The sequence below is a fragment of the Anas platyrhynchos genome, chromosome 1 (assembly GCF_047663525.1).
Source record: "Anas platyrhynchos isolate ZD024472 breed Pekin duck chromosome 1, IASCAAS_PekinDuck_T2T, whole genome shotgun sequence".
In the NCBI taxonomy this organism is placed as follows: Eukaryota; Metazoa; Chordata; class Aves; order Anseriformes; family Anatidae; genus Anas; species Anas platyrhynchos.
In genome coordinates this window covers 186,261,569-186,276,765 of record NC_092587.1, presented here as the reverse complement: position 1 = coordinate 186,276,765, position 15,197 = coordinate 186,261,569, and the positions used below count along the sequence as shown (strand labels likewise).

The window sequence follows — 15,197 nt, the reverse complement described above, 5'->3', positions numbered from 1 at the left end:
CCCAGATGACATTTACCTATGTTTTAGGAGTAAAGTTACATTAAAAAAAAAATGTAAAAAATTATTGTGGAGAAATATCTAGCCCTTTTCAGATTTGTTTTACCTCGAGCTGATTTCAAATTGTGTGAAGAGCAGAGTGGATGTTACTAACACAGCATCTTTCAGGAACTGAAAGCTTTCAGTAGGTCCAGTTAAGAAGTCTGATATTCAATTAACTTTGATCATGGAAACAAGAACAATCTCTTCAATTTTAATAGGCAGTTATAAAGCAAAGTGGAAGAGGATACATTTCCTCAGCTTTCCCAAGGGTGCTCCTTGGGGTTTGAGGCCAAACAGAACTCCTGTAGAGGCCATTTACTAAAAGCAACCCTTTATATGTGATAGTAACGAGTATGAGGTTTCTGCAAGAATGCAAATGGTGAATTTGAAAAAGGAGAAGAAAAATAGCAGTACGTGGTGTCTTTGTATATTTTAGCCTAGGACTGCACTCATGCTGAACTTCTGCTCTAGTAGTGTTTCATCAGGTTAAAGGATTATCAGAGTTACCTGAAGAGTGAGTGGTGTCAGCCCTGCTAATACCAGGGCTAAGCCTAAGCATTTAAAGTCTTTTAGACTGCAAAACTAACATTCAGCACTTCAGTCCAGGACGACAAGAAGGCCATGACAACTTCTAACACAAGTTTGCTAGCTACAACATACTCAGTACGTGAGTATGCAAGCTTTAGAGCGTCATCGGGAAATGCTTATGACCTGGGAACTGAGAGGTTTCCCTCCGCCTCCATCGTTCCAAGCATTAGGAACCCTGCAAACCACCTTTTACGCTAATAGGATAAAAGGTTTTCTCCATCACACAACCCTAAGAAAATGGACAATTTGTATAGTGCGGTGCCTGCATTAACATTTCAGTAATTGGGTGACTGCTCCCACTCAGATTAGCAGCTTGTGCAGTAAAAGAGAAGCAGCACTACATGAAATGGAGCAGTCCCAGGGAAAATACCATTTTTCTTACTGGTTTGTGACAGTGTAAAATAGAAAAGGTGGAAGTGAACTCAGTTCTGACATTAGAAAACTTGTAGATACTTCTCCAAATGCTGGTGGTTCAACAGAACTAGCAAGATACTGAATGAGCAAAACATCATATTGGAGTTCTTCCGTAACACGTTTATTCCTCAGATTTAACCTGAACTGGTGTTTGTGAACAGCTAGAGCTACAGTGGACAAAATCTTGCATTCAGATCAAACCAGTAGACATGGCTATGGAAGGGTTCTGTACCAAGCCAAACCTGGGGTGCTGGGACTTGAAGCTCTCAGATAACCCTCCTGTTCAAGTCGTAACACAGAGACATCTGTACCTTTGTAGATGTTTCACAGATAAACAGCAAAGAGAAAACATTTTTATGCACAGCAGAAAAATCAGATTTTAAGACAGGAGATTTTTTCTGTGCTAGATCCAGACCAATAAGGAAATTGAGACGCAGATGAAGACAGTGGCCCCCAAAGGATATTAATAGTAAATAAAGCTTCAGATGTGTGACAGAGATGATTGAGCAAAGGAAGTGTATTTTCTGAACTCCAAGATGCAGGAAGAAAGCTGTCATCAATCAAGCTAACCCTGGCATCACAAAGGAAATTAAACAGACAGCAGCTCTATAACATCTCTGTTGCTCTCTGCATAGCTATCCAATGCACGTAGCCTAACAAAATTAACAAAGACAAAGAAGGATATTGCTGGGCACGCCGGGTACCCAGTTGAACACCACTCAGTGTTTCCCAAGTTGCTGAAAACTAGAGTAGCTGCCCAAGAATAGACAGAGTATTGTTCTGCAAGAAAAGCTGTCGTGTTGCAGAGGTCACTTGTTGGCCTCCTATAAAAAAAAAATTTGGACAATGTCATTTAGTCACTCAAAACCACAAGACTGATGAGTGGCCACTAGTTTGTGCATGCTGACAATCCAGGCTGGAGAGTGACACGTAGCTTACAGCAAGTGTCAGTCTTAAGGATGCATTAATCCAGTCTTCGAGAGCTTAAATAGTAAAAATCCTGCAGTACAAATGCCTCACACGGCTCTTTGGGGATCAGCGCAGAGATGCCTACTCTAAATTCGGAGCTCAGCTAAGCTGAAGGAACAGCTTGTGTCCATTGGTCAACCCAAGGATGACCGATTCGACAGCTCTGACCTCCCGAAGAGCTGAAGGCGAGGCACACAGCTTGTTTTGAGCAGCAGGCTGCATCAGACAGCGAATGGAACTGCACGCTGCAAGCGGAGACAGCTGGAGCCTGAATCTTGATGCATGGGACCAAATGCAGCTGAATGATGAAGCCAAGCGTTGCCACTAATGAACAGAGCAGATTCCTAGCAGAAAGCTGGAGATAAATCATAGCATTAAGCAGCAGAAAGTGGAATTAAGCTACTAGAGGAATACAGATTAGCACAAACCACATAGGGAGCACTCAGATGCATAGTCACATACAAGCACGGGACGTGTCGATAGACACAAGAGGGCTCTTATTGAGGTAAGGGATAAGAAGTGAGTCCACACAACCAAATTCACTTTCTGCAGGAACACCATGCAGCCACGTTAGTCAAATCAAAAAACAGGTGGCAGAATACTTAGGTACGGGAAATGAACGGTGCCATGGGTCGCCCACAGCCCAAGTGAAGGACTCGTGGGTGCATTTCTTTGTGCTTCTCTGAATGGCAGAAAGGCCTGGCGTTTGTTCCCTGTAACAATCCCTGGAGGCAACCTTGGTGAGACCACAAGAGGAATAGCACTTTGCCTAAAATAGCTGTTCTCCATCTCCCAAGTCATTTTGTACTTGCCCACTTAATGTCAAAACCAATCAGCTTCTGCTGATAATGCTGAGCTAATACAACTGCAGAAGAAACAAACACAATCTATTCTTATTCTGACCCATGCTTCATAGCCACAACTGTCAGCTAAATTCTAGGGCTGAGCCTGTATAACTGATAAGAAAAACATGTCCCTTCTTCCCCTGCCCCAGCGTCCAGATTAAGTTTACAAACACTGCTCCCCAGAAGAAAAACAAACCACGTACCTACCACACAGGCTCAAATCTTTAAGTGGAAGACAGGACAAAAATGGCCCTTCTAGACATCACTACTATTCCTCTCTCTCTTCAGCTGTTCTCCAAGCTCACTCACGTATTTGCTAGCAGCTTGTCACCGTAACCTGGACTTGAAGCACTTTTTCCTGGTACACAATATTGTGTCTGCTAATGATGTACGGGAATCAATACTTAGTGCCTAAAAATGAGTCTCTGGCAGCAGATAAATGAGATTTAATGACAATAAGTTGAATATTCAGCTTCACCAACACCTGTTCAACACCAGAAATTTCAATAAGTAATAAGTTCTACAGCTCCAGAAAGCCCAAGGAGCCTCCCAAGCTGGCCCTGAAACTCCCCAGATCCAAAGCCAAAAACATCTTCAAGTGCAATCGGTTTTCTAATAGCTGGTTCTAATAATAGGCTTTTCTCCAACTTGTAGGCAACTTTCAGAGTTGAATCCAAGATCCACACGCTCCAGCTTTGCAACAACTTCGCAAACAGTATAGAGGCACTAAGGCTGAGTTAAAGGTGTGCTACCAGAAGTTCATCATCAAGTCCTTCAAACTTACAGCACATCCCTGAAACAAGCCCCGTAAGAAGCACCAGTGAGGTGGGTTTGAAGGAGATGATGGAGAAACTGATTCTAAAAGACACGTGTCCTAGTAGCAACGCGTTAGCATGCTTTGTTGCTTTCCATTTTCAACTTATCCAACATCCCATGGGAACTCAGAATACCAAGCACTGGTGTTTCTTGCTTGGGGATTACCCAGTTTTGAGACTGTGGAGATCTGTGTTACTGCTCACCTGCTGATGGCATCGCACCTCATCCAACATCGCTCTGCTCTTTTCTCTTGTTCAAATAACCCTGAATCAGCATTGCCTGCTAACTGTTAGTGAAACTCCAAACACGGTTGCACACATTAGAATGCACTGCGTACAAATCCTTGAGAAGGTTTGGAGAACACTGGGTTTAGAGCTCTTTTATTTAACATAACTTAGAAACCTTTTACCTAGAAGGCAACAGGCCAAAGGCAGATTCCACTATCCATACACATGAAAACACATATCACATCCATCCATTCTGCACAGACTTCCAGCCTCTCAGATGAAGCCAGTTTTACAAAGCTCGTTTTGAATTTTCAGCTCAAAGAAATCCTCCTATACAAAGGAACAATCTTAACTGTAACACCAAAACCACGGCACTTGAAAACGCACAATGGCAATTCCGCTCCCTTCTTCCAGTATCATTATTTGCAGTTCCTGGAATTTTATCAGAAATTTGTTTACTAAAGCAATTTAAGAAGTGAACATGAGGTGGCAGAAGTTACAACTAAACTGGATTCTGATACTCGGAAAAAGAATAAGCATCTCTTCCGTATAATCCCACAAACCAAGTAAGACCCCATATCTGACAGAAGTGCTAAAATGCCACCTGAGATAACTGTAACTGGTAATTCTATTCGTGGGCCATGCACACAAGTATCAAACATGATGGATCTACTACGATAATTTTTTAATTATCATATTTCAAATATTTATAAAATATTTCAAAAATGGGTATCAGAAATCTCCCTAGCACAAATCACCACTAATCCTTACAGTTAAGTCCGCTCTCCTCCCACCTTTACGGCACGTTTCCCTGTATTAATATGGGTTGAAGCTAAAAATATCTTCAGCACATCATAATTCTGTTAGCGTCCTGGCACACAAGTGCTTTTTTTGTTTCATTTCCATAATGCATCTGTTCCTATAACAATTTACTAACAGCTTTAAAGATATCAGCTGCAAGCACAGCTGATCTTGATTTCTAAGAGAACAATTTAAACAAGACAGAAATGTTTTCCCCTCTGTATGCTGATGCTGTAAAGCTCTCCGTATCTGATGCTTCCCTACTAAAAGCTCTGAGGCCTGTGACATTGGCTTCCAGCCAAGGCCAGATTAGAAAGGTTTACCGAATACACGCTGACCTTTTGCTCTAAAGCATTCCCAAAGCTGCTGCTGTTCATGCTGTCCACCCACAGCTCGGAATAAAGCACCAGAGCAGCTGCCCATCGTACAGTTACCTATGGAGACGCATCTCTTCCAGCGATGGCACCGAGACATGGTGTTCGCGCCGTCTTGCACCAGCTGCGTGAAGATGAAAACAGCAGCAGTCCTTCAAAGATCTCTACAGCATTAGCAGGTCTCAAAGCTGATTAAAGTGATCCTCCTGGCAATCTGTGAAATATATGTTTTGCACTTTCAAATTGCTCTGCATTCGACTCACAGTAGGACAGTGTGGATTACGTGACTGTGGATTGCCTGTGCACAGAGACCCCTGGGGCTCTCCTTTGAGCACTCTAATACATTTCAGAATAAAAAAAAAAAAAAAAGGGAGAATTCAACATTATCCTGTATTCTTGCACCTGAAACAACCATCCACCCCCTCCTGGACTCTGACCCTTCCAGACCAACTTTCAAAGCACAGATTCCACAAAGTGAAACCCTAACAGAAGGACACAACAGAACTCCACTTCTGTTCCCTTTGAAGCTGCTATCTGTAGTGTCAGAGGTTATGAGATCAATTCATCTCTGCAGGTAGAAAAAGCGTTTTCTTTTTTTAAACTTCTCCTTGCTTCTGAACAAGTATTTTGGATATCAAACAAAAAGGTCAAAAAACTATTCAGCTTTCACTTCAGCTATTAAAAATCCTTTGCCTTTAAAGACGGAAAGTAGTTTTCACTTCTTTTTCACCTGTAGTAAACCTATTAGTATGAGCCTGTCCTTAGAGTCACAGGGATTTACATGGCCCCTATAGCAGCTTTACAGGGTCCTTCCCCCACCGCTGCCCCCCCTGCAGGCCACTGGTTTGCTTTTGGGATAGGGACTAGAAAAGGAAGCATTAGCAGCATGCTAAAAGCCTCACAAGAGAGCCTTTTACGGTGAAGATTTGGTGTTTTGGATCATAACCTAAGTTACCATTCAATGTATGTGATCTCCAGGCCACATCCACCTGCTCCACCAGGGGCTCCTCCACCCATGGGGGGGCTGCAGCGTGGAGATCTGCTCCATGTGGGACCCATGGGCTGCAGGGGGACAGCCTGCTCCACCAGGGGCCTCTCCACTGGCCGCAGGGGAACTGCTGCTGCCTGCCTGGAGCACCTCCTGCCCTCCTGCTGCACTCACCTGGGGGGCTGCAGGGCTGCTGCTCTCTCAGCTCTCACCCCTCTCTCCCATCTGAAGTTGTGCAGAGTTTTTTTTTTTTCCCTCCTTTCTTCTATCTGCTCTCCCAGAGGCCCAACCAACATCACTCATGGCTCTGCTCATGGAGGCCACCCCCGCAGCCCCCCGCTACCAAAACCTTGCCACATCCCTCACCCCGGGCTGGGAGCCGGGCAGAGCAGGCCTGAGCATCACCTGGCAAGTGGCACAGCGAAGGCTGGTAAGAGATCATCAAGTAAAGGGCATCAAATATTCATGAGCAAGACAATGACAGGAAATCATGGCAGATACTGCTAGCTACAAGTAAGTGTTTGTTGTTTTTTTTTTTCCTCAGGAGAGGAAGATACTCAAAATTTTAGTTGCTCTTATCTAGCTTTCATTAGGGAAGTGCTGCATAATGCATGAGGAAAACATCTGAGAACAGTGTTTGGGAACACTATCCATTCCCTACACAGATGAATCCGGGAGCAAGAAGTATTGGATCTGTCTGTACTTTGTATGCAGCTGTACCCAGGCTAGCCCGGATTAGTGATTCCCTATTACAGGGCACAAGAATGATTTATCTCAAACCAAACCTGCTTATCTCACCTTCTCCAGGCCAGCAAGATCTGAAAGCAGACGGCAGCGTTAGCACACGCAGAGGTAGGAAAGCTAATCACACCGGCTTGGCCTGGCCCAGATCCGTCCCAGCAGGATGCCGACTGATTCCTGCCCTGGCTTTGACTTGCTCCCTACAGCCTCAGAGCTGTCACAGCCAGCCCAGATTCCAGCACCTGATCTCAAAGGCTCAGCTACAACTGAGGTGGCCTCCATAACACCTGCCTAAAATCATTCTGGGTCAAACTACAACACCAGTTAGCCAAAGTGTTATTATTTTTTTAAATGAAAAGCAGCAGAAATTGTACCTCATGCTCTCTAATGAAGCTTCCTTCAGATTTTTCTCAGCTTAGTAGCTGCTACTTACATAAATGGAGCTCTTGCCTGGTGTGTGTCTACCTGTAAGCCTGATGTGTGTATTTGGGGCAGAAAAAACTGCTGTAAAGAACACATGATCAAAATACAGGATTATATGAGGATATAGTTAGATCACCCACCTTTGTCATGTTATTTCTTTTCAAAGACAAAAAGCCTTATCTAAACACTTGTGCTGCACTGATATAACTTCAAATCTCACCAGATAACAGTTTTTCTTTGATATAATAGACTGAGAAGTATCTGTATTTGATGGGACAGAGACTGACCTACCCATGCTATCATTTTCTATACTGATGGGTTTTGTGGTTCTGAAGATGGGCATGGACTTGGTACATTTTATTTCAAAGAACATCAGTAAGAAAAGGGTACCTCAGCCTATACTTGCTATTAGCCTCTGGGACTCTTGCAACTACTCCAAAATCATTCTAGAATAAAAGTAGAAAACAAAATTCGTGTTCCTCCACCTAAAGTGCCCAGTATTCCTAATCAGGCAAAGTGCTCCAGCTCAAATTCCCTCTGAATTTATCTGTTGCTAAACCTCTGAGACATCCCTTGGTGGCTCACACCTACCCCCTCAGCATTACTCAGAACAAGTAGGGGACAAATAAACCATCTGCATGGTACACTCGAGAAAAGGCAGCAGTCTTTTAGGCTAGTACTGTTGGCACGTTTACCACCAGCAGTGCACTCACTGCCTTGTATCAATACTGCTTTTTATTACGGGAAATCCTTCCATGGATAATGCTGAGTATCAGCCAGGCAGCGCTGTCAGCTCCAGGAACTGAAAGAGTGAGTCAGTTAAAAAAAGTTTAATGATGCTTTGTTTGTAAAACATCATTACATTTTAAAATGATGGCTTGGGGACTTGTTTTTTTCTCTGTAAAAAAACAACATACACCTTATCTTCTCGTTCCTGACCCTTCATATTAAGAGGGTCGTGTTTTCAGGGTTCTCTGCTATCACAGCTTAACTGTTTTGCAGTGCAGGTTTGTATCCCCCTGTGCTACCTGGAAATTGTGCTAGAGCTCCAACATGCAGCTGGGCTGAAGTATCATGAAGCTGAAGCAGTTGTAATTTGTTTTAACTCTGAAAACAAAGTTCGGTCCTGACATAACAGATGTCATTGCATGAAGGTTAGTGGTAATTCGGAGAAGTGTAAGTCCTTCTGAGTCTCTGGTAAAATAGCAGACTTGAAAATAAGCTTAAGTTAGCGTACACAGCCACACCAACCTTTTACCAGCTTAGTATTCACTCAGCATCCCATTTATTGGGGACATTAAAGAACTGTAAGGACTTGATAAAAAATATCAGGCTTGCAAACAGAACAGAAAGGTAATTCCTCACTCGAACAAACTTATTAACAACCCCAGTGAGTAACTAAATACCAGGTCAGCTGCAGAATTACACTGCTATCAGCTCCTAGAGCGACCTTGTGATTACCCATACAATCAGAACAACATGCTAGAATAAGCCAGGACTGCACAGCTGGATTTACTAACGAAGCAGGAGGCAACCGCAGATATTTCAGACAGTCACCAGCAGAAGCACACCACAAGAAAACCTCTAACCACCTACATCAGAGATTTAATTCAGTCTCAGTCTGCCTGGCCCCCAAAAGACGTCTCCTTTTTTGGAGCCAGGGCATTTGGCACAAAGGGTTGAGGTCAGTGAGAGCTGCACAGCCCTTTGGCAGCACAAGAGATCTCCCTCAGCTAACAGGGCCCAGGCCCTTTCCAGTCACTTCCAGCATCCCTATCTCTGAGATCAATACATCAGGCATACCATTTACAAAATTCAGCTAGTCTTTGAGTCAAATACCATTAAATGTTTAGGTACTGAAGGAACCCTGTAGATAACAGTACTTAAATAATTTCTGAGCTCTTCGGTTTCCCAGAAACCCAGCCCCAAGAATTCGAGCAAGTTTTAGTCCTCCCCTGGCCCTGGTTCCCTGCAAAACCAACCACATCCCTTACAGGATTTCATAGGGTAATTTGTGAGCCATGTTTTATGTTTGGGAGTGCTTTGACCTTGTCTTAAGATGTAAAGCATCCTAATATTTCTTCAGGGCAAGAAAGCTTTAACCTCCTGACCAGCACGGCTGTGGCATTCCACAAACACGAGTCTACACGTGATCCTCAGCTGGGCCGCCCACACCATCTCAAAGACCAAAAGTTTTAGTTCAACATGTTCCTGGGGAACTGCACAACATCCCTGCATACAGAGCTATCACTGCAATGACTACAGTCGTTGAAATGTCAGAGTTGGGAGCAGCACTTAGCTCTCCTCAGGAATATTGTATACGCTCGGATAAAGCACACTGGGTATGAACTCAAGCGAGGCCATATAAAATGGAAAGTTACTGGGAAATTCTGCTGGGAACCGGGCACAGCTCTGCTGCAATTCCCACTGCTCTTGTGCCTCCCTGCCTTAGGGCTCTTAAGAGAAGCATCTAGCAGACAGCAGCTGGTTCACTGTGAGAGGCTGTATTAAAAACAGTTGTGCCATTTGCGACCGTAAGAGCTTACTGGGGCCTTACTGAAACACAGCTGCAGGGCCGAGGCTAGTCTTTTTTTGGTACACATCCTGATATCCTCAGGGATTAGAACAGAAACTTTTAATGGGTGATTCTTATCCCAGCAGAACACCAGCCTTTTCCCTTCCCACTCTCCATTTCCCATGCTGTGCTCCTTAAGGCAGCCCGAGTTTCTCTGAGAGGTGCCAAATGTGCTGGAGCAGAGGTTAGTGCACCTACCAGCAGCGCTGCTGCCACTGTCCCCTAAACACCAAAACCTGCAGAGGCTGCAGCTCACCTAGCTCTGCTGGCTGCTCAGTCCCTAAACAAAAAAGAACCTCACTAGCTGGAGTGATACCCAAAGCTTCACTGCTGTCCTTATTTTAAATGTTGTGAAGTTAAATATATGATGGGTAAGTTAATGAGTATGTCAACTGTTTTCTCTTATTTGTAGTTTTCTTACAAGGACCCCACGGAGTTTAAGCTGCTGAACATAATTCAAGCTCAGATCTACTACTCCCATGCCCTTGTCCTGAAACTCACAACCACTTCACTGCATGCTGAGCCCTCCAAACCTTCATTCCACGTGGAGGAACCTCTTAAATCCATCTCCACAAACTGCTGGTGAGCTGTGCATCTTCGCCTTGTCCAGGCAGCACAAGGGGCAGCACGAAACACAGCACAGCCCTGGAAACCCGCCAGCAGCACAGCTGGTTCCACCAAGTGAACAGAAAGTCATAAAGCGAGCACTTCACTCCCTCTTCACTCCTGGCACTTCACTGTAGAAAAGGAAGGAAAAAAGCCAAGTTTCTGGCAAGCCAATGAGAAGGACCACGAGCCAGAAGGAATGCCACAACCTGCTTAAGTGCATTTATCCTGCTCCGGTGACTCCCTGAGTACTGGCCACAAATCATACCAGTTAGCAATTACTGTAGGAATAATCGCTGTCTGCTGCAAGAGTTAAGACTCGGGAATTATTCTTTACAGCTCTGTTTAACTAATTGTCTTTGTTATGAAGCCATTTGGATCCCGAGTACCTTACAACAGAAATATCACTGGCATTTGGTTCACATACTGTTAGAAAGCCTGTGTCGGAGTAATTTCAGGATAGATTCGGTACAGCTGAAACCCACGGGGGTTGTGCTGGGATGCGCTGGGAAGTTCTCCACCTATTGCATGTCACAGCCCCATCCAGAATTAGCTTACCTGCTCATTCCTTCCAGGGGGTCAGAGAGCCCCGGCAGCTGTCTCAGAACAGAGAAAATGGGTGGGGGGAGCACCTAATTACATTATTTAACCCTTCTCCTGCTGCTCACAGTCAATGTCTGTCACACAAAATATTACAGTGATTTAAGTTTACTAGTAGATCAAACCCCAGAGGTTCAAGTTCAGCTTTCCCAATCACGGGACCAACTTTTCAGATGCATTTCAAGTGACCACGAGCAGGGCTGTGGCTTAACCCAGCCGGCAGCTCCCCACCACAGTCTCTCACCCACCCCCTCCCAATCGGGCTGGGGACAGAATCAGAAAGGTAAAAGCATGGGCACTTGTGGGTTGAGATAAGGACAGATTCATAAGGAAAAAAAGATGCAAGGGAAGAATAAAAGCAGGAGATGCACTTCATAGTTGCTCACCACCAGCCGACCGATGCCCAGCCCGTCCCAAACAACAGCAGCCCGCATCCAGCCTCCCCCCCAGTTTTATTGCTGACCATGAGGCCACACGGTGTGAGATGTCCCCTCAGCCAGCTCCTGGCTGTCCCCTCCCAGCTCCCTGAGCACCCCCAGGTACCTCGCTGGCAGGGCAGCACCAGGAGCTGCAGGGCCTTGGCTCTGCGCAAACACTGCCCTGCAGGAACTAAAACACCAGGGTGTTATCAGCATTACTCAGCCTAAACCCAAAACACGGCTCCACAGCAGCTACTAGGAAGAAAATTAACTCTATCCCAGCCAAAACCAGGGCTCCAGGGGATTAACAGCTTCCGCTACTTGCACCTGAATACCTATCCCCAGCCAAACAGTCAGGCATCACCAATTTCTGGTTGTTTGCTCTTAGCTGGGCCTTCAAATTGAGAAGCCTGCTCTTAGTCTCCCTCTGGTATTTCTCCCTCCAATATTGTACAAAGCAGCTACTCAGGGAGCCACCAGGCAGCACTTGGACCTAGTGCTTGGACCCAGCTTCAGGAAGAGGAGTCCTCCAGCAGGCACTTGTTATTAACAAAACACTACGTGGAGGTTTTCTTTTAAAAGCTTATTTCCCCAGCTTGTATAATCAGAGCTTTGTGGTCCATACCACGGACTGGAAGAGGAATTAATTCACCGAGCAGCTCAGCACACAGGGAGAGCGTAGCATAACCTCGAGTCATTTCATACGAGAACTTTCAATTTCCAGATAATTTTTAATCAAACAACCCCCAGGTTACTGACAGCATGCCTCAAGTCAGGGAACAGCAAGCACATGCATGCAAACACACGCAGGATAAATATGAGAAAAAAAAAAATCAATTTCCAGTCTCTTGTTCTGCGCTCTGCTGGTGTTTGAGTAAGATTAATGTCTCCCATGATGAATCGGTCAATTCATCTGTTTATGGATTATTATTTTTTTGGAAATGGAAAAAATGAATAATTTTTTTATTTATATGTACTAATTGTGCACCGGAGCGCATATTGCCACAACATTTACAGAGGACTCAGCTGATGCTATAAAATAAAATCTCTAAACATGATATTTATTAAAATCTAGCAACCTTCTAAAGGAGGTTTTTATATTCCCCGTCTCCACAAAACCTTTAATCTGTAAGAATTACTTGGCACATTGCTTTCTTTTCAAAAGGTGGGAGGTAAAGAAGTGAAATGGGAATTGGTTTCCCAACGTAAAACAGGAGCCTGAACAGACAGCCAGGTTGAGCTGCCCCCTGTTTTGTGAGCCATCCTTCTCCTAGAGATTAAGGTACCTGCTCCCATCTGATCAGCATCTTTTGAGAATCGGGCTTATAGCAGGCCTGACTCAAAGTCAGCTTTTCTGTTCCCCTGAAGCCATTTCAGCTGCATTCAACAGGAGAAAGACGCTTGCAAACTTATTTTGTATTCCAGGTTATCACAAAACACTGCATTATAACTTTTGAGAACAGAGTTTGAGAAAAATAAGCATGATGGAAACCCTGTTCCTGTACCACAGGCTTCTCTATACTGGGCAACATCAGCTATACTTTGCAAGCCACGTTTAAACCTCCTTGCTTTTACACATCACCCTCGTCCCAGTGCAAGTGAGGATTCAGACTGCACCCAGAACTGCCAGGTTTCAGCTGAAGGAGACAAAAATTGCCTCACCTCTCACCATTCACACCTCCTGCTGGAGTCATACCATCCTCTTCCCTCATCTCACCTCCACTTCTTTCTGCAGGAAGCTCTCCCTCCGGCCCTCTGCTCTCTAAACAAAGCAGTCAAACCTGATAACCAGAAGCTACAGATGTGATAAAGCAGATCTGGCTTTCAGAGCTTCACGCAATAGCTATGACTTCAGGGCAAGCTGTCTTTCCTTTGATCTCTTTTTGTTGCAGACACCAATGCTCACTTCATTCATCTAGCCACGTAGCACGCACAGCCCGGGAAAAGAAACCTGATGCTGTTGGAGTCCTGCCTGTAAGAAAGCAAAAAGCCTGTGGGTCTTCTGCAAAGATAAACTGCCACAGTGGCAATTGAAAACCACGTGATAAGGCTTGGCACATCCATCCTCCCCGTATCAGCCCCGTATCCACAAAAACTGGGAACGAGTTTGGACTTGGTCAAGGCCAGCGCCTGGGCCTTCCCATCACACAGGAAACACAGTCCCGTCTATGCATATTTAAGGGCAGGTAACATCTTAGAAAACTTCTTTTAAAAAAATAAATAAATAAATAAAAATCACCCAGCTTGTAAAGGAAGAGAAAGTCCCCATAAAGCTCCATTTCTTACCAGCTTATGTTGATACTACCTGTGTGTGGAAAAAAAATGCCCTTGCTGTTTACAAAGTGCTTTCAGCTCCACAAAGAACAATTCAATGAGCAATAGCAAAGCAACAAACCAGTTTTATCTTTAACCTGAGAGAGGATAACACTCACCCACATTCCTACACTAATGGCCAGAGAAGGCAGGGACAGACATTAGCTGCTCTTACGTGGTGAAGCTCTGCTCTGCAAGCTCTCCAGCAGCCTTCCAGTCTTGAAACTGAGGAGAAGCAGGACCACATCTATGCTCACTGCTAGTATGTCCACCCCCATAGTGCCAACATATCGTGTGATGAAATACATGAGCTAGTTGCAACTTCAAAGCCACTTCTGTGCTTGTACTGCAAGACCACCCTGCTGTGTATACCAGAAGTACAGCTTAATCGGTTGATTTCATCTGTGATCATTGCATTTATGGAAGCATAAAGACACCCAGGACTACCAGAATACAGCTCTTCAAATACACATTGACAATCACTCCATGAAAAAAAAGCTTGCAGCATGAACAAATTTAGATTTCGCTAGGTGGACAACCAACATTTGACTCAGTGTCAGCCAACTGGAATTGCCTCCAGATCCACACACAGCTCTCACCTTCACTTACATTAACATGGACTAAGTTAACATAACACCAGTCACAGAAACCAAGCCTTTAAGTAAAGAGGAGTGATGCCTAGGTACATCTATTATTTAAAAATATTAGTGAGCAGTTACAGCGAACCATTACCCTGACATCTACCTCGTGCTCTACTACCATCCTGGGAACCTCCAAAACATAAGCTGAGGAAGCATGACTTATTATATATATATATAAAATATATATATATATACCTTGTGATTCACTTGTCGATGCTTTTGTCCCAAAAGCATTGCTTCCATATTAAATAAGCTTTCCACTTTAGAAAGCTGAAATATTGATGCAGATAAAGAAGATGAAGTACCTGCAAATAATGAAGCACCATCAATAAAAGAACACTTGTTTACTCCATCCTTCTGTTCTTAATAACCTATGGAATAAAACCAGGCAGAAGTATTTACCTTGTTAAAGTCATTCCAGTTTAAGTAGCTTGAAGTCATTACAGCTTCTTGCATTTATTTACACATTACATTACCTCACGTCAACAACACTACAGAGTCAATTCAGTTCGCTATTTCCAGAAGCGAGAACTGAGGATTGCCGTGCAAGGGAAAGGACTTCAACAAAATCTGCTCAGAGTCAATGGGACAGAGGGAAGAAAAGCATTCCTCATGCCCTGGGGCAGTAGCACTTGGCCCACACCTGCCCTGAAGCCCTCTAACAGGCCAGAGAAGCCATCTGCCTGATGAAATGCTGTACAGAAATGGGTTATAAAACTCACGGCCACTGCCCTAACCCTGAAGGCAGCTACATCCCTTGTCAGCTCATGCCTAAGAAGAGCACAGGGCCTAACCTAGAGCCCTCAGCCAACACCCAA

General features: G+C 44.4%; 1 protein-coding gene across 2 annotated transcripts in view; it reads right to left on the bottom strand.

Annotated features, from left to right (window-relative positions):
• Positions 1-15,197, bottom strand: part of ATP8A2 (ATPase phospholipid transporting 8A2) — a 316,481-nt gene that overhangs the window by 286,303 nt on the left and 14,981 nt on the right. Inside the window, exons 1-2 of one of the 2 annotated variants that reach the window (XM_038175043.2) lie at positions 11,550-11,643; positions 5,134-5,287 (exon numbers count right to left, since the gene is read on the bottom strand). The exons of the other annotated variant lie outside the window; for it this stretch is intronic. Coding sequence (XP_038030971.1) covers positions 5,134-5,173 — 40 coding nt within the window. The 5' untranslated portion in view covers positions 5,174-5,287; positions 11,550-11,643. Of the gene's footprint in view, positions 1-5,133; positions 5,288-11,549; positions 11,644-15,197 lie in introns of those variants that run through there. 2 annotated transcript variants of the gene reach the window in all.